The sequence below is a fragment of the Salmo salar genome, chromosome ssa10 (assembly GCF_905237065.1).
Source record: "Salmo salar chromosome ssa10, Ssal_v3.1, whole genome shotgun sequence".
Classification (NCBI taxonomy): domain Eukaryota; kingdom Metazoa; phylum Chordata; class Actinopteri; order Salmoniformes; family Salmonidae; genus Salmo; species Salmo salar.
Window position 1 is genome coordinate 1,585,793 of NC_059451.1, and position 26,215 is coordinate 1,612,007.

At 43.2% G+C, this 26,215-nt stretch overlaps 1 protein-coding gene across 1 annotated transcript in view; it reads right to left on the bottom strand.

Moving 5' to 3' along the window:
• oca2 (oculocutaneous albinism II) overlaps positions 1-26,215 on the bottom strand; it is a 321,027-nt gene that overhangs the window by 12,446 nt on the left and 282,366 nt on the right. Inside the window, exons 21-23 of the mRNA XM_045687206.1 lie at positions 24,981-25,085; positions 21,350-21,443; positions 14,773-14,866 (exon numbers count right to left, since the gene is read on the bottom strand). Coding sequence (XP_045543162.1) covers positions 14,773-14,866; positions 21,350-21,443; positions 24,981-25,085 — 293 coding nt within the window. The remainder of the gene's footprint in view (positions 1-14,772; positions 14,867-21,349; positions 21,444-24,980; positions 25,086-26,215) is intronic.

A 26,215-nucleotide genomic window follows, 5' to 3' on the forward strand; every position in this document is an offset into this window, starting at 1 on the left:
ACATCAAACTAAATGAGCCTACGATGTCAGGAGAAAAGGAACCATGCATTTACCAATGTTAATTTCAGAGAAATTGTACAATGACACATTGGTGATATTCAACAATAGGAGGGTTTTTTATCAAAAAAGTTACATATCCAGTTGCAGCGTGTTCAGATGAGTCCGTTAAGGCGGGTTTCGGAGCTCTGCGAGATTTCTGTGATTTTCTGTGATTTTCTGAAACAACACACACTTGTTCAACCCTCTGTAAATAAGTCAGTTCTTAACATAAAGACCTAAAACTCAATATTCTATAAGAGCCTAACGTTCAGATTCCTGTGTCAACCAGAAGTGCCTTATAATGGTGTCATAGGGGCTGTTTTGAAGGGTTAAAAAGGTCAGATCTTTCCACAACTTCATATGTGTGACTAGGCAACCCTCATGAACTGTAATTCAGTCATATATCCAATCAGATGTCAAAGAAAGCTCTCTCACACACACAGCAAGGACGGAGTGACACAGTGCGGTGCTTAAAGACACAAAGAGCCTGCAATGGCATTACCATTATGTCTAGGCTGTGCCGAGTTCAATGAGACGCCCCGCTTGACGGTAGCTCGCTCGGGCTGAGCGCAGTGACCGTGAGAAAACTAGGCCCAAAATGATGCCTGCACCAATATGTCAAGTGCTTTTGGGTGACAGTGAGAGAACCGTTAGGGTTAGAAGCACAATTCAACCTCAGGAGCGTTCCTGAGGTCCTCCCGATCTGGGAAACACCCTAAAGTTTCTAAAACTGTTTGAATGGTGTCTGTGAGTATAACAGAACTCAAATGGCAGGTCAAAACCTGAGAGATTCCTTTACAGGAAGTGGCCTGTCTGACCATTTCTGGAACTTCTTTGCCATCTCTATCTTTTACTAAGGATCTCTGCTCTAACGTGACACTTCCTACGTCGTCCATAGGCGCTCAGAGCCCGGGAAAAACCTGAATGTCGTCATCCCAGCCCCAGGCTGAAACACATTATCGCCTTTCTCAAGTGGCCGATCAAGGGACTCTGGGCTAAGGCGCGTGACCTGACCGCCCCCGTCTTTGTGATTTTTTCCTCTGTTTGCCGAAAAGGAGATTCCCGGTCGGAATATTATCGCTTTTCTACGAGAAAAATGGCATAAAAATTGATTTTAAACAGCGGTTGACATGCTTCGAAGTACGGTAATGGAATATTTAGATTTTTTTGTCACGAATTGCGCCATGCGCACGACCCTTCTTTACCATTTCGGATAGTGTCTGGAACGCACGAACAAAACGCCGCTATTCGGATATAACGATGGATTATTTTGGACCAAACCAACATTTGTTATTGAAGTAGCAGTCCTGGGAGTGCATTCTGACGAAGACAACAAAAGGTAATCAAACTTTTATAATAGTAAATATGATTATGGTGAGTGCTAAACTTGCCGGGTGTCTAAATAGCTAGCCCGTGATGCCTGGGTTATGTACTTAGAATATTACAAAATGTGCTTTCACCAAAAAGCTATTTTAAAATCGGACATATCGAGTGCATAGAGGAGGTCTGTATCTATAATTCTTAAAATAATTGTTATGCTTTTTGTGAACGTTTATCGTGAGTAATTTAGTAAAATGTTAGCGAATTCCCGGAAGTTTGCGGGGGTATGCTAGTTCTGAACGTCACATGCTAATGTAAAAAGCTGGTTTTTGATATAAATATGAACTTGATTGAACAAAACATGCATGTATTGTATAACATAATGTCCTAGGGTTGTCATCTGATGAAGATCATCAAAGGTTAGTGTTGCATTTAGCTGTCTTCTGGGTTTTTGTGACATTATATGCTAGCTTGAAAAATGGGTGTCTGATTATTTCTGGCTTGGTACTCTGCTGACATAATCTAATGTTTTGCTTTCGTTGTAAAGCCTTTTTGAAATCGGACAGTGTGGTTAGATTAACGAGAGTCTTGTCTTTAAATAGCTGTAAAATAGTCATATGTTTGAGAAATTGAAGTAATAGGATTTTTAAGGTTTTGAAAATCGCGCCACAGGCTTCAAGTGGCTGTTACGTAGGTGGGACGAATTCGTCCCGCCTAGCCCATAGAGGTTAAAAACAGCCTAGAGCTATTGTCATTTAACCTGCACATAGTGAAAATCACGCAACTCAACCATCTGTCATTCAGTCAATTCTTAAGGTAGAGACTTCATATTCAGGATTCTGTTTATGTCTACCCCAAAGACAACGTCTGTTGAGTAAGAGATTCCTGTGACAACCGGAAGTGGTTAAAAACAGCCAAGAGCTATTGTCATTTAACCTGCACATAGTGAAAATCACGCAACTCAACCATCTGTCATTCAGTCAATTCTTAAGGTAGAGACTTCATATTCAGGATTCTGTATATCCCTACCCCAAACACAACGTGTGTCTATTCTTTTTGCAAAAAAAACTGAAACACACACACAATTTGTCCATAGGGACATAGTGTGGGGCTTAGAGGCTTATACCGCCTTCAATAGTTATTTTCGTTCAAACGATTCAAGAACTGTCAGACCTAGAGCTCTGAAATTTTAGAAACCTGTTCTAGAGCTCAAGTCGATAGTGCACGGTGATTTATGTGGCTCTAGAAGGTTCTCAGACCGAGAAACCGCCTCGTGCATTTGCAATATGTTCAATTCATTTTGAATATCACGGACATGGCGACATGTAGAAATGTCCCAGAGTCGCAAGACTAGGTGCATTGAAACCGCCTCGGCCCATAGAGATGGACTCCAATGTCTCTGTCCGATAGCTCATTCAGGGACCCCGTAGTAACGCCCTGAAAATGTGGATTTTCAGCACCAATTAAGGCCATTGCTCGGGCACCGAATGACCTATCGAGCCGAAACTTGGGATTCGGGGTCGCCTCACATAGGCCTACACATATTCTCAGAGCTGGACCCGCAGCTATAATGTAACTATGTGTTTTATGGTTTTTTATGGTTAAAATTGAAAGCACTGTGAATTATGGGCCTTCTCTGACATATGTGATAGTTGGCTTCTATACAAGTTGGAAAAAGTTGATTTGGTGTCAGATGGTATCAGTTTGGTGTCAGAGTGACATCTAATTGACTGATGGACGCTGACTGCTGGGTGACGAGCAATGGAGAGGAACCACAGTCACTGCCCAGCCATCCCGAGTTCATCGGGCCAGTCAATTATGCATTTCTGCAGTTTTTTTGAGCATGCATAAATTCGTGATGCTAAATGCCCATTGAATCATATTGCAAACGTAACGCGCAATATTGCAAATGTAACGTGCATTTGCAATATGATTCAACAGCAAAAAATATCACCAAAGTTGACATGATGAAATCAACACAACGAGCGATGGAGAGGAACCACAGTCACTGCACGGCCATCCCGAGATCATCGGGCCAGTCAATTATGCATTCTGAGCATGTCAAATTCGTTAAAAATGTTTAAAGCAACAGAGTCCCACTTCTCCCTCATCATACATGACAAGTAGACTGTCTGCATTGATTCATGGCTTAACATAGGGCTATATATCATTTGGGCAGTATAAATGCCATTTGGACTATGGTTCACTGACTTTTGGGTTTGGAAACCGACTTCCTATGATCGTACATGGCAAACGGACAAAAATCCTGATTTGGCACATTCAATACTTTCATACACGTATAATTGACAAAAAAAGAATTGGACATTTCATTTGCACATTTCTAATGGCATTTGGCAAAAAAAAGAAAAAAATATGTCACTTTTGACTTCCTATGAAATCATATTCCAAATGCACAAATCATATGCCTTATGCACAAGCAAATATGTCACTTTTGACTTCCTATGAAATCATATTCCAAATGCACAAAACATATGCCTTATGCACAAGCAAATATGTCACTTTTAACTTCCTATGAAATCATATTCCAAATGCACAAAACATATGCCTTATGCACAAGCAAAAACAACCCAAAAAATTATGTCAATTAAATATGTCAAATGTATGTCCATACAGCTCTTATACATGTGTAATTGACATAAAAATTGAAAAACTTTCGAAAAACGGTCCAGAAACCACTCTTTAAGGGGTTGAAAAGTTTTCAAAAAATATGTCATTTTTTTCATAATTTGACTCTTGGGTCTTGAATTGTGTTACATTTGCAATATGAAAATTCACTGCGGAGAGCTCTAGCCATCTATTGGATATCTGCTGTGATTTGGCACATTCAATACTTTCATAATTGACAAAAAAAAGCATTGGACATGTCATTTTGCAAAAACAATGAAAAAAAAAAGTCACTTTTTTCCTATGAAATCATATTCAAAATGCACAAAACATATGCCTTGTGCACAAGCAAAAGCAACCCAAAAAACGACGTCAATAAAAAACGTCATAAGCATGTTCATACAGCTCTTATACATGTGTAATTGACATAACAATCGAAAAAAATTCAAAAAACGGTCCAGAAACCACTTTTTTAAGGGTTGATAAGTTTTCAAAAAAAAAATCATATTATCAAAATCTGACCCTTGGGTGTAGACTTGGGTATCATTTGCTGTATGAAAATCCGCGGTGTCCAAATCAGGGGGGTTTTCCCTTACTGCTATAACAGCCTCCACTCTTCAAGGAAGTCATTAATATGGAGTTGGTCCCCCCTTTGCTGCTATAACAGCCTCCACTCTTCTGGGAAGTCATTAATATGGAGTTGGTCCCCCCTTTGCTGCTATAACAGCCTCCACTCTTCTGGGAAGTCATTAATATGGAGTTGGTCCCCACCTTTGCTGCTATAACAGCCTCCACTCTTCTGGGAAGTCATTAATATGGAGTTGGTCCCCCCCTTTGCTGCTTTATAACAGTCTCTACTCTTCTGGGAAGGCTTTCCACTCGATGTTGGAACATTGTTGCGGGGACTTGCTTCCATTCGGCAACAAGGTGAGGTTGGCCACTGATGTTGGGCGATTATGCCTGGCTCACAGTCGGCGTTCCAATTCATCACAATGGTGTTCGATGGGGTTGAGGTCAGGGCTCTGTGCAGGCCAGTCAAGTTCTTCCATACTGATCTAGACAAACAATTTCTGTATGGATCTCGCTTTGTGCACGGGGGCATTGTCATGCTGAAACAGGAAAGGGCCTTTCCCCCAAACTGTTGCCACAAAGTTGGAAGCACAGAATCGTCTAGAATGTCAATGTTTACTGTAGCGTTAATATTTCACTTCACTAAAACTATGGGGCCCGAACCATGAAAAACAATCCCAGACCAACTTTAAAGTTGGCACTATGCATTGGGGCCGGTAGCGTTCTCCTGGCATCCGCCAAACCCAGATTAATTAACAGGACTGCCAGATGGTGAAGCGTGATTCATCACTCCAGAGAAGGTGTTTCCACTGCTCCAGAGTCCAATGTCAGCGAGCTTTACACCACTCCAACCGACGCTTGGCATTGTGCATGGTGATCTTAGGCTTGTGTGTGGCTGCTCGGCCATGGAAACCCATTTCATGAAGCTCCCTACGAACAGTTATTGTGCTGATGTTGCTTCCAGAGGCAGTTTGGAACTCGGTAGTGAGCGTTGCAACCCGAGGACAGACGATTTCAGTATTTCGGCAGTCTCATTCTGTGAGCTTCCGTGGCCTACCACTTCGCGGCTGAGCCATTGTTGCTCCTAGATGTTTCCACTTCACAATAACAACACTTACAGTTGACCTGGGCGGCAGCTCTAGCAGGGCAGAAATTTGACAAACTGACTTGTTTGGAAAGGTGACATCCTATGACGGTGCCACGTTGAAAGTCACTGAGCTCATAAAGGAAGGCCGTTCTACTGCCAATGTTTGTCTTTGGAGATTTTATACAGCTTGGTTTGGCTGAAATAGCCAAATCCACTCATTTGAAGGGGTGTCCACATACTGCTGTATATATAGTGTATACTAACTTGGTTATTGATTTTCTCTTTTTGAAATGTCTATATTCTCTTCAAACTTTTGTTCATTTCTGATTGTTTATTTCCCTTGTTTATTGAACTTTTGTTTGTCTATTTCACTTGCTTTGGCAATGTAAACATGTTTCCCATGCCAAAAAAGAGAAAACAGACAGACAGAGAGAGAGAGACACACAGAGAAAGCGAGACAGAGAGAGCGAGACAGAGCGAGACAGAAAGACAGAGAGAGAGAGAGAGAGAGAGAGAGAGAGAGAGAGAGAGAGAGAGAGAGAGAGAGAGAGAGCGAGACAGACAGACAGACAGACAGACAGACAGACAGACAGACAGACAGACAGACAGACAGACAGACAGACAGACAGACAGACAGACAGACAGACAGACAGACAGACAGACAGACAGACAGACAGACAGACAGACAGAGAGAGAAAGAGAGAGAAAGAGAGAGAGTGCAAATGGGAGAGTGAATAGAGGGGTGGGTGGGGTATTTACAACAGAGAGCTCTCCAGACACCCGTATTGCTCAAAGCGAGATCTCTGTGTTTCAGTTCGGAAATACACCTGCGTAGGAACCTGAACCAGACAGACCTGTGCCACAGAACTATCCCATAGCCAGGCCGGTCAGCTTTCCCAGGTGGGCCACATGTAATTACATGGACTCTTATTAGGCCAGTGAGACAGAGCAGGGATCCCAGCCATGACGCAACACTATCACAATGTTACTAAACACCATAGCTATGAATAAAATGAAGGAGAAACTGGGTCAATATTCATTCCCATGCACTATATGAAGGGTCTGCTAATCAAAGTCAGGACCCACAGCACTGCTGTCCTGTCTGTCTGTCTGTCTGTCTGTCTGTCTGTCTGTCTGTCTGTCTGTCTGTCTGTCTGTCTGTCTGTCTGTCTGTCTGGTCTGGTCTGTCTGGTCTGTCTGTCCTGTATGCCTGTCTGTCCTGTCTGTCCTGTCTGTCTGTCCTGTCTGTCCTGTCTGTCCTGCCTGTCCTGCCTGTATGCCTGTCTGTCCTGTCTGTCCTGCCTGTCTGTTACACTTTCTGATGAGTAGACAATACAACTAAACACAGCTGTCAAAGTTATACTAGTCTGCGTCTGTAGCCTGCGTCTGTAGCCTGCGTCTGTGGCCTGCGTCTGTGGCCTGCGTCTGTGGCCTGCGTCTGTGGCCTGCGTCTGTAGCCTGTGTCTGTAGCCTGTGTCTGTAGCATGTGTCTGTAGCATGTGTCTGTAGCCTGTGTCTGTAGCCTGTGGCCTGTGTCTGTGGCCTGTGTCTGTGGCCTGTGTCTGTGGCCTGTATCTGTGGCCTGTGTCTGTAGCCTGTGTCTGTGGCCTGTGTCCGTAGCCTGTGTCTGTGGCCTGTGCCAGTAGCCTTTGCCAGTAGCCTGTGTCTGTGGCCTGTGTCTGTGGCCTGTGTCTGTGGCCTGTGTCTGTGGCCTGTGTCTGTAGCCTGTGTCTGTAGCCTGTGTCTGTAGCCTGTGTCTGTAGCATGTGCCAGTGGCCTGTGTCTGTAGCCTGTGTCTGTAGCCTGTGGCCTGTGTCTGTGTCTGTAGCCTGTGTCCGTAGCCTGTGTCCGTAGCCTGTGTCTGTAGCCTGTGTCAGTAGCCTGTGTCAGTAGCCTGTGTCAGTGGCCTGTGTCTGTGGCCTGTGTCTGTAGCATGTGTCTGTAGCATGTGTCTGTAGCATGTGTCTGTAGCCTGTGTCTGTGGCCTGTGGCCTGTGTCTGTGGCCTGTGTCTGTGGCCTGTGTCTGTGGCCTGTGTCTGTGGCCTGTGTCTGTAGCCTGTGTCTGTAGCCTGTGTCTGTAGCCTGTGTCTGTAGCCTGTGCCAGTGGCCTGTGTCTGTAGCCTGTGTCTGTAGCCTGTGTCCGTAGCCTGTGTCCGTAGCCTGTGTCCGTAGCCTGTGTCCGTGGCCTGTGTCCGTGGCCTGTGTCCGTGGCCTGTGTCTGTAGCCTACGTCTGTAGCCTGTGTCAGTGGCCTGTGTCAGTAGCCTGTGTCAGTAGCCTGTGTCTGTAGCCTGTGTCTGTAGCCTGTGCCAGTAGCCTGTGCCAGTGGCCTGTGTCTGTAGCCTGTGTCTGTAGCCTGTGTCCGTAGCCTGTGTCCGTAGCCTGTGTCCGTAGCCTGTGTCCGTAGCCTGTGTCCGTAGCCTGTGTCTGTGGCCTGTGTCTGTAGCCTACGTCTGTAGCCTGTGTCAGTGGCCTGTGTCAGTAGCCTGTGTCAGTAGCCTGTGTATGTAGCGTGTGTCAGTAGCCTGTGTCAGTAGCCTGTGTCTGTAGCCTGTGTCTGTAGCCTGTGTCTGTTGCCTGTGTCTGTAGCCTGTGTCTGTAGCCTGTGTCCGTAGCCTGTGTCCGTAGCCTGTGTCCGTAGCCTGTGTCCGTAGCCTGTGTCAGTAGCCTGTGTCAGTAGCCTGTGTCTGTAGCCTGTGTCTGTGGCCTGTGTCTGTAGCCTGTGTCTGTAGCCTGTGTCAGTATGTTAAGTACATGCCGCTGAAGAGGTCCCCTGTGTTATGGTCTAGAATTAAAGCGTCACTGTGAGTTTCATGTGATCATACTGTTAGAGGCAAAAGTCTACATTTATATAATGACAAGCTCCCGTACCAAGCTGTCACTAGCCAGCAAACTGCGAACACTCCCAGAACATTAGCTAAGATTCCCATTAAGTTATATTGAAGGTTGTTTTTGACATTAAAAATTCTGTTTTTTGTTTTTTATGTTTTAAATGAAATATCCTTGGAATGTTCTCCTAACAACCACCACAGAACATTCCCCAAATGTTCAAATTACGTTTCCAGGTAATGTTAATGACACAATGTACCAGTAATGTTTTGAGACCATACAATTGTGTGGACAATAAAAGTGGTTCTGAGAAAACATTACAAGAACGTTCTGCTAACGTTGGAGATGTTATTAAAACACCCATAACAACAAGCAGGGAAGATTCCCACATTGCTCTCAGAGATTTATAGAGTTGACGTTATGACATGATTGTTCCAATAACGTCCCCTAACTTTCCAATAACGTCCCCTAACGTTCCAGTAACGTTCCAATAACGTCCCCTAATGTTCTAATAATGTTCCATAAACATTGTTCATCAATCATGTCTGGATTCAATTAAAGCTAGAATCCTTAATTGAAACCATTACAAAGTGGTCACCATGCCTGTATTTTGATAATAAAAAATGAAAACTGAGGGATGGGGCTGAAGAAATGAAACCACTGTCTAATTCATAGCGCTATGGATGCAAGGACTGACCATTCATGCTAAAAAAAAATATTATAGTTTTGAAGCTAAATAGTGTTTTGTATACGTTTACATTGTTTACAAACATTGGAGTAAAACGAGCTTCTATTTTGGGTTCTGACGGGGTACAACAGTTGAAATAAGATCATGAAGCATTTCTAAGTTACATTCTTCAAGAAACAATGAGTGAATATATAATGAATTTATAAGAATAAATAAAATGGATGTAGCAACTACTGATTCCAGCTTTATTAAATTGGTTCTGAGAAAACATTTCTGGAACGTTCCACACATTAATGGAGATGAGACATAGGATCTTCATTTGACCAGTTTCTCACAGCAGGAAAATAATCGTGCCGCATCATGAAATATGCATTACTACGTGGGTTATAATAAAAGTGGACATTTTGTATGGGTAGATACATTTTGAGGACCAATCAATTCTGACATTTTAAAGTGGAAATTACAAGCTTTTTTTAAACCTTGAATAAGCAAACAAGTTCATTTTCTGTATAATACATGCAGGATGGTGCCTAACCTGGTCTGTCTGAGGACTCATCATAAAAAATAAAAAAAAGGTCATCCCTAGAGACAGGAAGAGACTAAACTCTCATAACATTATAGGCCGAGGTCACCTTTTAGACAGGTGAGTCACTTTCTGCTGAGCCGTATTCTTTTACCCAAGATGCACAGCAGGACAGGACAAGACAAAGGCCACAGAAGAAAGTGCTTACGCAAAGATACAGCCAGGAGGAGGAGAGGAGGGATGCAACTCTCCTGTCTGTAAACTATACTATGAAACAAAGAAAAATGATATAAAGACTGATAGTAAAAAGCTTTGGAGCAGGTTCAATTAAATTTGGGGGAAAAAAGCCAATTCGGGTCCATCATTCACTGAATCAGATGGCTCATTTATCCCAAAACCCACTGATATTGCCAAGTACTTTAATGACTTTTTCATTGGCAAGATAAAAACATTTAGGCATGACATGCCAGCAACCGTTAGTAAACTTCTGGGGGGAAAAAAAATGGTGTTTGACCAGATACAATGCTATTTCACAATAAACAAAATTGACAAAAGACTTTCAGCACGCATATAGGGAAGGAAACTCGATAAGCACGGTACTTACAAAAATGACCGATGATTGGCTGAGAGAAATTGATGATAAACTAATTGTGGGGGCTGTCTTGTTAGACTTCAGTGCAGCTTTTTACATTATCGATCATATTCTGTTGCTGGAAAAACATACAGTTGAAGTCAGAAGTTTACATACACATTAGCCAAATACATTTAAACTGAGTTTTTCACAATTCCTGACAATTTAATCCTAGTAAAAATACCCTGTCTTAGGTCAGTATGGATCACCACTTTATTTTAAGAATGTGAAATGTCATAATAACAGTAGAGAGAATGATTTATTTCAGCTTTTGTTTCTTTCATCACATTCCCAGTGGATCAGAAAGTTTACATACAGTCAATTAGTAGTTGGTAGCATTGTCTGTAATTGTTGAACTTGGGTCAAATGTTTCAGGTAGCCTTCCACAAGCTTCCCACAATAAGTTGGGTGAATTTTGGCCCATTCCTCCTGACAGAGCTGGTGTAACTGAGTCAGGTTTGTAGGCCTCCTTGCTCGCACACGCTTTTTCAGTTCTGCCAACACATTTTCTATGGGATTGAGGTCAGGGCTTTGTGATGGCCACTCCAATACATTGACTTTGTTGTCCTTAAGCCATTTTGCCACAACTTTGGAAGTATGCTTGGGGTCATTGTCCATTTGGAAGACCCATTTGCGACCAAGCTTTAACTTCCTGACTGATGTCTTGAGATGTTGCTTCAATATATCCACATAATTTTCCTACCTCATGATACCATCTATTTTGTGAAGTGCACCAGTCCCTCCTGCAGCAAAGCACCCCCACAACATGATGCTGCCACCCCCGTGCTTCATGGTTGGGATCAAAACATAACGATGGTCATTATGGCCAAACAGTTCTATTTTTGTTCCATCAGACCAGAGGACATTTCTCCAAAAAGTACGATCTTTGTCCCCATGTGCAGTTGCAAACCGTAGTCTGGCTTTTTTATGGCGGTTTTGGAGCAGTGGCTTCTTCCTTGCTGAGCGGCCTTTCAGGTTATGTCAATATAGGATTCGTTTTACTGTGGATAAAGATACTTTTGTACCTGTCTCCTCCAGCATCTTCACAAGGTCCTTTGCTGTTGTTCTGGGATTGATTTACACTTTTTGCACCAAAGTATGTTCATCTCTAGGAGACAGAACGCGTCTCCTTCCTGAGCGGTATGACGTCTGCATGGTCCCATGGTGTTTATACAGATGAACGTGGTACCTTCAGGCATTTGGAAATTGCTCCCAAGGATGAACCAGACTTGTGGAGGTCTACAATGTTATTTCTGAGGTCTTGGCTGATTGCTTTTGATTTTCCCATGATGTCAAGCAAAGAGGCACTGAGTTTGAAGGTAGGCCTTGAAATACATCCACAGGTACACCTCCAATTGACTGAAATGATGTCAATTAGCCTGTCAGAAGCTTCTAAAGCCATGACATAATTTTCTGTAATTTTCCAAGGCACAGTCAACTTAGTGTATGTAAACTTCTGACCCACTGGAATTGTGATACAGTGAATTATAAGTGAAATAATCTGTCTGTAAACAATTGTTGGAAAAATGACTTGTGTCATGCACCAAGTAGATGTCCTAACCGACTTGCCAAAACTATAGTTTGTTAACAAGACATTTGTGGAGTGGTTGAAAAACAGGTTTTAATGACTCTGACCCAAGTGTATGTAAACTTCTGACAAACTGTATGTGTTATTTATTTACACCCCCTGCTATAATGGCTTTACACCCCCTGCTATAATGTGGATAAAGAGCTACTTGTCTGACAGAACACAGAGGGTGTTCTTTAATGGAAGCCTCTCCAACTTAATCCAGGTAGAAGCAGGAATTCCCCAGGGCAGCTGTCTAGGCCCCTTGCTTTTTTTCAATCTTTACTAACGACATGCCACTGGCTTTGAATAACGCCAGTGTGTCTATGTATGCGGATGACTCAACACTATACACGTCAGCTACTACAGCAACTGAAATGACTGCAACACTTAACAAAGAGCTGCAGTTAGTTTCAGAATGGGTAGCAAATAGTAAATTAGTCCTAAATACATTCTAAACTAAAAGCATTTTATTTGGGACAAATCATTCACTAAACCTCAACTACATCTCATAATGAATAATGTGGAAATTGAGCAAGTTGAGGTGACTAAACTTATTGGAGTAACCCTGGAATGAAAACTGTCATGGTTAAAACATATTGAGACAACAGTAGCTAAGGTGGGGAGAAGTCTTCCCTGTGGCTCAGTTGGTAGAGCATGGTGTTTGCAACGCCAGCATCATGTGTGCAACGCCAGGGTTGTGGGTTCGATTCCCACAGGGGGCTAGTACAAAAAAAAAATGCATGAAATGAAATGAAATGTATGCATTCACTATTCTAAGTCGCTCCAGATAAGAGCGTCTGCTAAATGACTAAAATGTAAAATGTAAATTTAAGTCTGTCCATAATAAAGTGCTGCTCTGCCTTCTTAACACTATCATCAAGGCAGGTCCTACAGGCCCTGGTTTTAACGCATCTGGACTACGGTTCAGTGGTGTGGTCAGGTGCCACAAAGAGGGACTTGGCTCAGAACAGGGCAGCACGGCTGGCCCTTAAAAGTACACGGAGAGCTAACATTAATGACATGCATGTCAATCTCTCATGGCTCAAAGTGGAAGAGAGATTGACATAATCATTACTTGGGGTGGCAGGTAGCCTAGTGGTTAGAGCGTTGGACTAGTAACCGAAAGGTTGCTGGATCGAATCCCCAAGCCGATAAGGTAAAAATCTGTCGTTCTGCCCCTGAACAAGGCAGTTAACCCACTGTTCCCTGGTAGGCTGTCATTGTAGATAGGAATTTGTTCTTAACTGACTTGCCTAGTTAAATAAAATAAAAAAAGGGTTTTGTAAGAGGTGTTGACAAGCTGAAGCTGTCTATTTAAAATACTAGCTCAGACACCCATGCATACCCCACACCAGAGGTCTCTTTACAGTCCCCAAGTCCAGAACAGACTATGGGAGGCGCACAGTACATTTTTACATTTACATTTTAGTCATTTAGCAGACGCTCTTATCCAGAGCGACTTACAGTAGTGAATGCATACATTTCATACAATTTCATACATTTTTTTTTGCTGGCCCCCCGTGGGAATCGAACCCACAACCCTGGCGTTGCAAACACCATGCTCTACCAACTGAGCTACAGGGAAGGCTACATACAGCCTTCCCTGCTACATACAGTACTACATACAGCCATGACTACATGGAACTCTATTCCACATCAGATAACTGATGCAGCAGTAGAATCAGATTTTAAAAAGCAGGTAAAAATACACCTTATGGAATAGTGGGGACAGTGAAGCACAAACACACACGCATACACACACATGATAACATACGCACTATACACACACATACACATGGATTTTGCATTGTAGATATGTGGTAGTGGAGTAGAGGCCTGAGGGCACACACTTAGCGTGTTGTGAATTCTGTAATGAATAAATTGTATAACTGCCTTAATTTTGCCGGACCCCAGGAAGAGTAGCTGCTGTCTTGGCAGAGGATCCATAATAAATACAAACATTTCCTGTGGCCTCTCTCCTGTCTGTATCGTTGTGTAAGCCCTATTTCCTGTGGCCTCTCTCCTGTCTGTATCATTGTGTAAGCCCTATTTCCTGTGGTCTCTCTCCGGTCTGTATCATTGTGTAAGCCCCTATTTCCTGTGGTCTCTCTCCTGCCTGTATCATTGTGTAAGCCCTATTTCCTGTAGCCTCTCTCCTGTCTGTATCATTGTGTAAGCCCTATTTCCTGTGGTCTCTCTCCGGTCTGTATCATTGTGTAAGCCCTATTTCCTGTGGTCTCTCTCCTGCCTGTATCATTGTGTAAGCCCTATTTCCTGTGGCCTCTCTCCTGTCTGTATCATTGTGTAAGCCCTATTTCCTGTGGCCTCTCTCCGGGCTGTATCATTGTGTAAGCCCTATTTCCTGTGGCCTGTCTCTGGTCTGTATCATTGTGTAAGCCGTATTTCCTGTGGCCTGTCTCTTGTCTGTATCATTGTGTAAGCCGTATTTCCTGTGGCCTGTCTCCTGTCTGTATCATTGTGTAAGCCCTATTTCCTGTGGCCTCTCTCCTGTCTGTGGCAATTTGCCACAAGCAGAGGCCTTATTGGTACCTAGATGTATTGACCAAGCTGCTGTGTAAACAAACAGACAGACAGCACCCCTCTCTCAAAGGAGAGGTGGTTTTGGAAGAGCCACTTATTTAGAAATACATGGCTCTGGTCTGGGTCACAAACTGCCGGAGACAATCTACTATCAAATATATCAACAAGACAATCTACATATAGAGGGCTGGAAAGCCTTGTTAGAGCATGGGTAAATTAGGCTTTGTGGTGCTCATATGGATTTTTATTTATCAACTTCAGACCTGCCTATTTGTAAGTTAAAACGTAGTTTTAGTGTCTAATATGATCACAGAGACTGCTGTGTGAGGTTTTACAGAGGAGCACCAACCTGAAGAATTCCATGAAGGAGAAGCCGTAGCCATGTTGTTCAGCGATGCCTGCACACACCACATTGGCCGACGCACCAATCAACGTTCCGTTTCCTACGGACACAACAAAGAGTTAACAGTGAAATGTTCAATACACGGATATAGTATACAAACGGTCGTATTGTTTATTCTACTGTGAAAAACAATCTTGTTTTCTGTTCCACAGGTTTAATAACCCGTGGATTACTCAAATTGATGGCGCCAACTAAAGGGACTTTTTGGGATATAAAGAAGGATTTTATCTAACAAAACGACACTACATGTTATAGCTGGGACCCTTTGGATGACAAATCAGAGGAAGATTTTCAAAAAGTAAGTGAATATTTAATCATTATATGTGAATTTATGAAACCTGTGCCTGTTTTAAATCGTGTGGTCATACGGGTTATGTGCTCATGTCACCTCACAAGTTTTAAAATTAGATTTATAAAGTTGTGAACGTGACAGTCTCACTTCATCTGTAATCAAAAACAGACTTGACTAATTCAACATTTGTGAACCACAGTATTTTATACAAACAAATGTTTTGATTGATTTCAGGTAAACACTTCAGGTACATTCTGCTATTCTGATTGCAATTACTAAATTGACATGAATGAAAAACATATCTTGTGAAAGATTGAGCTATTAGCAGGACTGGTGAAAAGATTATTATTATTATTTTAGAGAGACAAATAATCATGTTTTGTGGCAAAATGTTATATCCACCCCAAACAACAGAACACTAATAGGAAAAGCATCCCAATTGGGTTTTAAATAGTTACATAAATATTTAAAAAATCTATTTGTTATTGTGCAAATATCACATTTATTGTATCCAGAGGGTGAACAACGTATGCAATGTGTGTTTTATTAATTTTTTTACACGTTTCAGCAACTTTTCAAACAATTTTATGGGGGTTGACATGTTTTTTTGTTAGGATAAATTAATAGCAGCTTTTTGAGTTTGATTATACACTTTAGGGAAGGATTTAAAGAATAATAAGGACATTTGAAAGTGTAACGCAATTATTTTGCCGGTCAAGGATGAATTGATTCTTATTGTTGGAGTGACTCAGCCATATGTTTGCAGGCAGCAGGCTAATATGCAAACTTATGATATGTTAAGACTTCCAAAACTGTCTCCTGAAGTCCACCATCAGCTTGTTTGGTTTTGTTGACGTTGAGGAAGAGGAAGAGGTTATTTTCCTGGCATCACTCCGCCAGGGCCCTCACCTCCTGCCACGCAGTCATGGGTGAACAGGGATTACAGGAGCGGGGTGAGCAAGCAACTTTGTGGAGGCCCTGTGTTGAGGATTAGCATAGTGGAGATGTTGTTGCCTACCTTCACCACCTGGGGGGCTGCCTGTCAGGAAGTCCAGGACCCAGTTGCACAGGGCAGGGTTCAGACCGAGGTCCCTGAGCTTAATGATGAGCTTGGAGGGTACTATGGTGTTGAAGACTGACTGAGCTGACTGAATATAATTCTTGCATAAGTATTCCTCTTGTCCAGATGGGACAGGGCAGTGTGCAGTGCGATGACGTTTGCATCATCCGTGGATTTATTGGAGCCGGTATGCAAATTGCAGTGGGTCTAGGTTGTCGGGTAAGGTGGAGGTGATATGATCCTTGACTAGTCTCTCAAAGCACTTCATGATGACAGAAGTGAGTGCTACGGGGGCGATAGTCATTTAGTTCAGTTACCTTCACTTTCTTGGGTACAGGAACAATGGTGGACATCTTGAAGCAAGTGGGGACAGCAGACTGGGATAGGGAGAGGTTGAATATGTCCATAAACACTCCAGCCAGCTGGTCTGCGCATGCTCTGAAGACACGGCTAGAGATGCCATCTGGGCCAGCAGCCTTTCGAGGGTTAACACGGTTAAATAGCTTACTCATATCAGCCACGGAGAACGAGAGCAAACAGTCATTGTGATCGGCCTGCGCTGGTGTGTTATTCTCAAAGTGGCGAAGATGTTTAGCTTGTCCGGGAGCAAGACGTCGGTGTCCGTGACGTGGCTGGTTTTCCCTTTGCAATCTGTGATTGTCTGAAGTCCCTGGCACGTCCATCTTGTGTCTGAGCCTTTGAATTGCAACCATGTCTCTGTACCGACGTTTTGCCTTATGGCGGACATAACTGGACTGTTCGTATTCAAATCAAATTCAAATCAAATGTATTTATATAGCCCTTCTTACATCAGCTGATATCTCAAAGTGCTGTACAGAAACCCAGCCTAAAAGCCCAAACAGCAAGCAATGCAGGTGTAGAAGCAACCATATTCCCAGGGGTTAAATGCGGTGGTTCCCGCTTTCAGTTAACGAATGCTGCCATCTGTCCATGATATTTGGTTTGGATAGGTTTTAATTGTCACAGTGGGAACAACATCCCCTATACACTTCCTGATGAATTCAGTCACTGTGTCAGTGTATACATCAATGTTATTCTCAGAGTCTACCTGGAGGAACATATCCCAGTCCGTGTGATGATGAAAATAATCTTGAAGCATGAATTCTGATTTTTCAGACCAGCGTTGAATCGACTTTAGCATGGGTACGTCCTGTTTGAGTTTCTGCCTATAGGAAGGGAGGAGGAGAATGGAGTTGTGATTTGATTTGCTGAAGGGATGGCGGAGGAGGGCCTTGTAGCCATCCCGGAAGAAAAAGTAAGAATGGTTAAGAGTTTTTTGAAGTGTGAGTACTACAGGAAATTTGTTGATAGAACATTGGTAACATTTTGTTAGCTACAATAAATGGGGCCTTAAGATTTGCGGTTTCCAGTTTGCATAAAGTCTAGTGTAGTTCCTTGAAGGCCATCGTGGTATAGGCTTGAAGGGGAATATACATGGCTGTGACTACAACCGAAGATAATTATCTTGGGAGGTAATACGGTCGGCATTTGATTGTGATGTATTCCTGGTCGGGTGAACAAAAGGACTTGAGTTCCTGTACCTTATCACAATCACACCATAAGCAGATAATCATGAAACATAGTAGATAATCATGAAACCTTTTCTTCTTCCCGGAGAGTTCTTTATTCCTGTCTGCGCAATGAACTGAGAACCCAGCTGGCTGTATGGATGAGGACAGTATATTCGGGAAGAGCCATGATTTCATGAGTATGGTTTACAGTTTCCTGATGTCTCTCTAGAAGGAGATCCTCGCCCTGAGCTCGTCTACTTTATTGTCCAGAGACTGAAAATGGATGAGTAAAATACTCAGAAGCAGTGGGTGGCGTGCACGTCTCCTAAGTCAGACTAAAAGTCCACTCCGAATACCTCTTCTCCGCCGGCGGTGCCTTGGAGCAGCCCGTGGGATAACTTAACACCCCCGAACCTTACGGGAATTCGCTAACATTTTACTAAATTACTCACGATAAACGTTCACAAAAAGCATAACAATTATTTTAAGAATTATAGATACAGACCTCCTCTATGCACTCGATATGTCCGATTTTAAAATAGCTTTTTGGTGAAAGCACATTTTGCAATATTCTAAGTATATAGCCCAGGCATCACGGGCTCGCTATTTAGACACCCGGCAAGTTTAGCACTCACCATAATCATATTTACTATTATAAAAATGTCATTACCTTTTGTTGTCTTCGTCAGAATGCACACCCAGGACGTCTACTTCAATAACAAATGTTGGTTTGGTCCAAAATAATCCATCGTTATATCCGAATAGCGGCGTTTTGTTCGATGCGTTCCAGACACTATCCGAAATAGTAAAGAAGTGTCGCGCGCTTGGCGCAATTCCTGACAATAAAATTCAAAGTATTCCATTGCCGTACGTCGAAGCATGTCAACCGCTGTTTAAAATCAATTTTTACGTCATTTTTCTCGTAGAAAAGCGATAAAATTCCGACAGGGAATCTCCTTTTTGGCAAACAGAGGAAAAAATCCCAAAGGCGGGGCGGTCGGGGTCACGCGCATAAGCTAGTGTCTCTTGATGGGCCACTTGAGAAAGGCGATAATGTGTTTCAGCCTGGGGCTGGAATGACGACATTCTCTTTTTCCCGGGCTATGAGAGCCTATGGACGACGTGGGAAGTGTCACGTTAGAGCAGAGATCCTTAGTAAATGATAGAGATGGCAAAGAAGTTCCAGAAATGGTCAGACAGGCCACTTCCTGTAAAGGAATCTCTCAGGTTTTGACCTGCCATTTGAGTTCTGTTATACTCACAGACACCATTCAAACAGTTTTAGAAAATTTAGGGTGTTTTCTATCCATATGTAATAAGTATATGCATATTCTAGTTACTGAGTAGGAGTGGTAACCAGATTAAATCGGGTATGTTTTTTATCCAGCCGTGTCAATGCTGCCCCCTAGCCCTAACAGGTTAAATCGCCTTGGTAAATACCAACAAAGGATCCAATTCAGGAAAGTAGTATTTCTGGTCGAAATGCTGGTTAGTTAACGCCGCTCTGATATCCAACAGTTATTTCCGTCTGTATGTAATACCGTAAAGAAACGTTCTGGGCTAATAATGTCAGAAATAACACAAAATAAAATTTAAAAAAATACTGCAAACTTGCTCAGGAGCTAGAAACAGAGTTACATTTTCTTTGGAGGGCTCAGAGTCTTTTTTTTTACCACACATCTATCAAAATGGCTCCTCACCCAGTGGAACATGAATATCAGTTATATCTCGTTTTAAAGCCCTTTTGCCTATCTGGTCTGCAATTTCATTCCTTTCCACACCCGAATGGGTTGGAACCCAGCAGAATCTCACTACTACACCCAGTAGGTCAATCCTATTAGATTTACCATTAGACAACACAGAGCACTAGTACAATTCTGACAGGTTGAGTGTCCTCCACCCAAATGGAGGGCAACTACTAATCGCCAACAGTTCATCTGAGTATACTGACAGTTCATCTGTTATTCTTCTACATACACAACATGACCAAAAGTATGTGGACACCTGCTCGTCCAACATCTCATTCCAAAATCATGTGAATTAACATGGTTTTGGTCCCCCCTTTACTGCTAAAAAGCCTCCACTATTCTGGGAAATCTTTCCACTAGATGTTAGAACATTGCTGCTGGGACTTGCTTCTATTCAGCCACAAGAGCATTAGTGAGGTCGGGGACTGATGTTAGGCGATTAGGCCTGGCTAGCTGTCAGTATTTGAATTCATCTCAAAGGTGTTCGATGGGGTTGAGGTCAGGCCTCTGTGCATGCCAGTCAAGTTCTTGCACACTGATCTCGACAAACCATTTCTGTATGGACCTTGCTTTGTCCATGAGGGCATTGTCATGTTGAAACAGGAAAAGGCCTTCCTCAAACTGTTGCCACAAAGTTGGAATGTCGTCTAGAATGTCATTGTAGCGAAGGGAAAGGGAGATACCTAGTCAGTTGCACAACTGAATGCGTTTTCTGCATTTAAGGGGGTGCCTTTATCGACATCAATGTCTTCGGCGCCCGGGAAACAGTGGGTTAACTGCCTTGCTCAGGGGCAGAATGACAGATTTTTTACTTGTCAGCTCTGGGATCCGATCCAGCAAACTTTCAGTTACTATGCTGTAGCCCGAACCATGAAAAACAGCCCCATACCATTATTCCTCCTCCACCAAACTTTACATTTGGCACTATGCATTCGGGTAGGTAACGTTGTCCTGGCATATGCCAAACCCAGATTTGTCTGTCGGACTGGCAGATGTTGAATCGTGATTCATCACTCCATAGAACGCATTTCCACTCCTCCAGAGTCCAATGGCGGCGAGGTTTACACCACTCCAGCCGACGCTTGGCATTGCACATTGTGATCTTAGGCTTGTGTGCAGCTGCTCGGCCATGGAAACCCATTTCATGAAGCTCCAGACGAACAGTTCTTGTGCTGACGTTGCTTCCAGAGGCAGTTTGGAACTCGGTAGTGAGTGTTGCAACCCGAGGACAGACGAATGCTGAAGCTATGCTCTTCACCATTCGGTGGTCCCATTCTGTGACCTTGTGTGGCCTACCACTTCGCGGCTGCACCGTTGTTGCTCTTAGACATTTCCGCATCACAGTAACAGCAGTTATAGTCGACCGGGGGCAGCTCTAGCAGGGCAGAGATTTAGCGAACTGACTTGTTGGAAAGGTGACATCCTATGACAGTACCACGTTGAAATTCACTGAGCTCTTCAGTAAGGCCAATCTGCGGCCACTGTTTGTCTATGGAGATTGAATGGATGTTTGCTCTATTTTATACAACTGTCAGCAACGTGTGACACAAATAGCTGAATCTAATAATTCCAAGAGGTGTCCACATACATACATATATATATATATATATATACACACACATATATATATATATATATATATAAGTATCTGCACATCAAATTCAGGAATGTAAAAACCTGCTCCACTATCTGGATCCCAGATAGGCTCCCATGGTCAGTCCAAAGATGAGTGGTTCTGTCTGTCGGTCCGACTGTCTGTCTGTCGGTCCGACTGTCAGTCTGTAACTCACCTCCCAGACAGGCTCCCATGGTCAGTCCAAAGATGAGTGGTTCTGTCTGTCGGTCGGTCCGACTGTCTGTCTGTCAGTCCGACTCTCTGTCTGTAACTCACCTCCCAGACAGGCTCCCATGGCCAGTGCAAAGATAAGGGGTTTGATAGGCAGGTTGACATCTGCATCTTGACTTAGGTTGATGAGGACAGGGATCTGGAGAAAAACAAACAGGGAAGTCAAGAAGTATAGAAACAACCAATCATACAGGAGTTGGTTGGTCACATGATCTGGAGAAAGACAAAAAAGGGAAGTCAGGAAGTATAGAAACAACCAATCATACAGGAGTTGGTTGGTCACATGATCTGGAGAAAGACAAAAAAGGGAAGTCAGGAAGTATAGAAACAACCAATCATACAGGAGGTGGTTGGTCACATGATCTGGAGCAAGACACACGGGGAAGTCAGGAAGTATAGAAACAACCAATCATACAGGAGTTGGTTGGTCACATGATCTGGAGCAAGACACACGGGGAAGTCAGGAAGTATAGAAACAACCAATCATATAGGACTGGTCATGGAATTTGTGCTGAATGTATTTAAACCCTGTTGTTGTTGTTTTTTGGCAGCTACCCAGAGGCATGGCAGATCCTTGTTGATTTAAGCGTATGTTTGAAGTGCTTGGCGAGAGCACATGGCAAATGGAGTTTGTTCTGTATTTGAATATGTCTTAGAAATGAAGATGAACTCCTGCCTGCTCAAATATCACATTTCCATAAGTATTCAGACCCTTTACAGAGTACTTTGTTGAAGTACTTTAGTCAGTGATTACAGCATCGAGTTTGAGTTCGAGTTTATTTTATTTTTACAGGGACAGCGGCACATTAATCAACGTTTCAGTTAAAGTGCCGGGTTTTAGTTTTAGCCAGCCAGGCTAATTTTCAACCGCAGTCCCTGGGCAGGTTATTAAAAAACAGTCTTCTTGGGTATGACCCTACAAGCTTGGCATACCTGTATTTCTCTGCAGATCCTCTCAAGCGTTAGCGCAATGACTGGAAGTCTACAGGAACGCTAGTTAGCAAATTTCGACTAACCAAGTTAGCAATTTCCTTCAAACTGAACGCAGAGACAAGGGCATCAGGACTAGTAGGAGGAAAAAAAGGCTGATAATATTAAAGATCCCACACCATATTTTATAGTTTAGGTATTTCTGCATAATGAAAATGAAGCAGACAATGAGGAAAGCCCTGAGTGAACCAGACATTGAGGAAAGCCCTGAATGAACCAGACATTGAGGAAAGCCCTGAATGAACCAGACATTGAGGAAAGCCCTGAATGGACCAGACATTGTGGAAAGCCCTGAATGGACCAGACATTGTGGAAAGCCCTGAATGAATCAGACATTGAGGAAAGCCCTGAATGAACCAGACATTAAGGAAAGCCCTGAATGAACCAGACATTGTAGAGTTTTTTGGGATGACAGTGATGCGGAAGAAACGGAGATCAACAGTGTTTGTTGTCACAGGAGAAGTTGAAATCAGTGAAATGCCCGGTGGAAATAGAGTATGAGAAGGACAATTCTGACGATTGATTACAAACGTGGAGATAGTCAAAAACAGAAGTCTATTGTTTTCACCGGATTACATCTTCAAACTAAGCCAACCATGACGTGAAGCGTTAATCCATGTTATAGAGTCTAGCTACCGTTTATTAATTTAGTCAGAAAGTAGTTTTTCATTGCAAGTTAAAGTGTATTCATACTACACCATTTCATGCATGGTGGCTAGCTATGACAATCCGTTTATATTGCTACTGTATGGGTTGGGATTATGGTTTTATTGTTTAGCTAGCTAGCTACAAGTCTAAACAAAAGACTCCACTTCGTCAGATGATGACATGACCCATCAAGTTGGTGTTTCTGGGCGGTGATTACTGCCATCTATTGTATTTCATGAACATGTGTACTTGTCTAGACAATAGAGACCCATCCACTTAGCTAAATGTGGCTGAGGGGTGGTTATAAACTCTCTTTGACGTGACCCATCAATTTAGACAAGGGTGTCTGGGTAAGCCTCATCTAATAATGATAAAATATTTGTATCTTGAATTTGTCTTTAATAAACATCAGTAGAACAAGTCTGACTCTCCTCCACCAGTCATACAAGGAGAATGGTCTAATACCTCCCATCATAAAGACCTGTAGAACACACCTGTCTCTCCTCCACCAGTCATACAAGGAGAATGGTCTAATACCTCCCATCATAAAGACCTGTAGAACACACCTGTAGAACACGCCTGACTCTCCTCCACCAGTCATACAAGGAGAATGGTCTAATACCTCCCATCAGAAAGAGAGCTGGCCCAAGCAAGAACAGGTTACACCTGAAGCACGAGGACTTGCAGCGAGCGGTGAACTTCAACAACTACGCAGAGGATAATGCAATAGTGTTACCAGGACGCCACCCAGGACACAAACACTTTGGTGGAGAGCTGCTGCCATCCCATGTGTCAACTCTAAAAGAAATCGGTGACAACACTTGGTGTGTAAAGCATAAACATGTTTTGATTATTTAATTTACCTCGCAACATGATTGGCCTTACGTCCATTATAAAGTGTATTTTTATGAGGAGTTTTTCCTTCCTGTAAACTACTACTTTCACCTCTTTTTGTCTTAATCTTTGGTTGTTTATTACACTACTGTACTCACTCTGTTTAGCACATGGCCTCACATGTAAATTCTTTAAGAGATGGGTGGGGCTAAGGCTTAAGAGGGTGTGTCCGATGCTAAATGGGTGGAGCAAAGGCTTAAGAGAGTGTGTCCGATGCTAAATGGGTGGGGCTAAGGGTTAAGAGGGTGTGTCCGATGCTAAATGGGTGTGATGAAAGAAGTGTAAAAACTTAACCAAAACTTTTCGAAGGGCCATTTCTCAAAAGGTTTCTCAACTTTCAAAGCAGCATTACTTTCCTATTGTTCCTCCAACTGCGGTGTACGACAGACCATTTTGAAGCTCTGTCTGTACTTCTATCCAATGTCTAAAACACCATTTCAAACGTTGGAACATAAAACCGAAAAGAGATGGGGGTTAGATATGTATTCGTTCTTTAAAAGGCCAAACCCATCGCTGGTGTGCGCGTTGCCAAAGACCTCTATTTTCATGTCATATGACCATAGCACTGGCTCCAATCCAAGTGCCAAGCAAACTCCAGGAGGTCTTTGGCCACGCCCACCAGCGGTCCATGGCTAGGCATTCAGAGTATAGATTAGGTCTTTGGCCACGCCTACCAGCGGTCCATGGCTAGCCATTCAGAGTATAGATTAGGCCTTTGAGAGTATAGATTAGGTCTTTCAGAGTATAGATTAGGTCATTCAGAGTATAGATTAGGCCTTTCAGTGTATAGATTAGGTCTTTCAGAGTATAGATTAGGCCTTTCAGAGTATAGATTAGGTCATTCAGAGTATAGATTCCAATAAATATATTCTCTAGAATTGTCAAATTTCTTTGTAAATGTTCCTGTGTGCAAATGTGTTAGGTGTGTGTGTGTGTGTGTGTGTGTGTGTGTGTGTGTGTGTGTGTGTGTGTGTGTGTGTGTGTGTGTGTGTGTGTGTGCGGCTGCATGTGACGGAGTATGGAAGCGTGTCTCTGTACACTGTGTGTCTCCCCTCCCAGTGGCAGACAGTGCGGCAGACAGTGCGGCAGACAGTGCGGCAGACAGTGCGGCAGACAGTGCGGCAGACAGTGTGTAGCCTCTTACCATGGTGGCAGTGAAGGGGATGTTGTCGATGAGGGAGGAAGCCAGAGCTGAGACCCACATGACCAGGATGATGGCCATGGCTAAACGCTGCTCTTCTGGTACGGCCTGGTGAGGAGATAACGAGAGACAGACACCTCAGGCTCAGTCTCTGGGTTGACACACCTACACACACCTGCATAACACACACACACACACACACCTGCATAACACACACACCTGCATAACACACACACCTGCATCACACACACACCTGCATCACACACACACACACACACACACACACACACACACACACACACACACACACACACACACACACACACACACACACACACACACACACACACACACACACCCACACCACGCACACACACCTGCATAACACACACACACCTGCATAACACACACACACACACACCTGCATAACACACACACACACACACCTGCATAACACACACACACCTGCATAACACACCTACACACACCTGCGTAACACACACACACCTGCATAACACACACACCCCTGCATAAGACACACAGTGAGCTCCAAAAGTATTGGGAGTGTGACCATTTTTGTTATTTTGTTTGGGGCGGCAGGTAGCCTAGTGGTTAGAGCGTTGGACTAGTAACCGAAAGGTTGCTGGATCGAATCCCCGGGCTGACAAGGTTAAAATATGTCATTTTGCCCCTGAACAAGGTAGTTAACCCACTGTTCCTAGATTATCATTGAAAATACTGACTTGCCTAGTTAAATAAAGGTAAAATTAAATAAATAGTTTTGGCTCTATTTGAAATGATGCGACAGACTGTGAGCTGTATTTGAGGGTATTTTCAGTTGAAAGGTTTAGAAATTACAGCACTTTATGTGCATAGTCCCTCCATATTATGGGACCAAATGTACATTTACATTTAGCAGACGCTCTTATCCAGAGCGACTTACAAATTGGTGCATTCACCTTATGATATCCAGTGGAACAACCACTTTACAATAGTACATCTATATCTTTTTTTTGGGGGGGTTAGAAGGATTACTTTATCCTATCCCAGGTATTCCTTAAAGAGGTGGGGTTTCAGGTGTCTCCGGAAGGTGGTGATTGACTCCGCTGTCCTGGCGTCGTGAGGGAGCTTGTTCCACCATTGGGGTGCCAGGGCAGCGAACAGTTTTGACTGGGCTGAGCGTACTGGGAGAAATCCCCTTGTATGTGTATTAAAGTAGTAAAAAGCTTAGTTTTTGG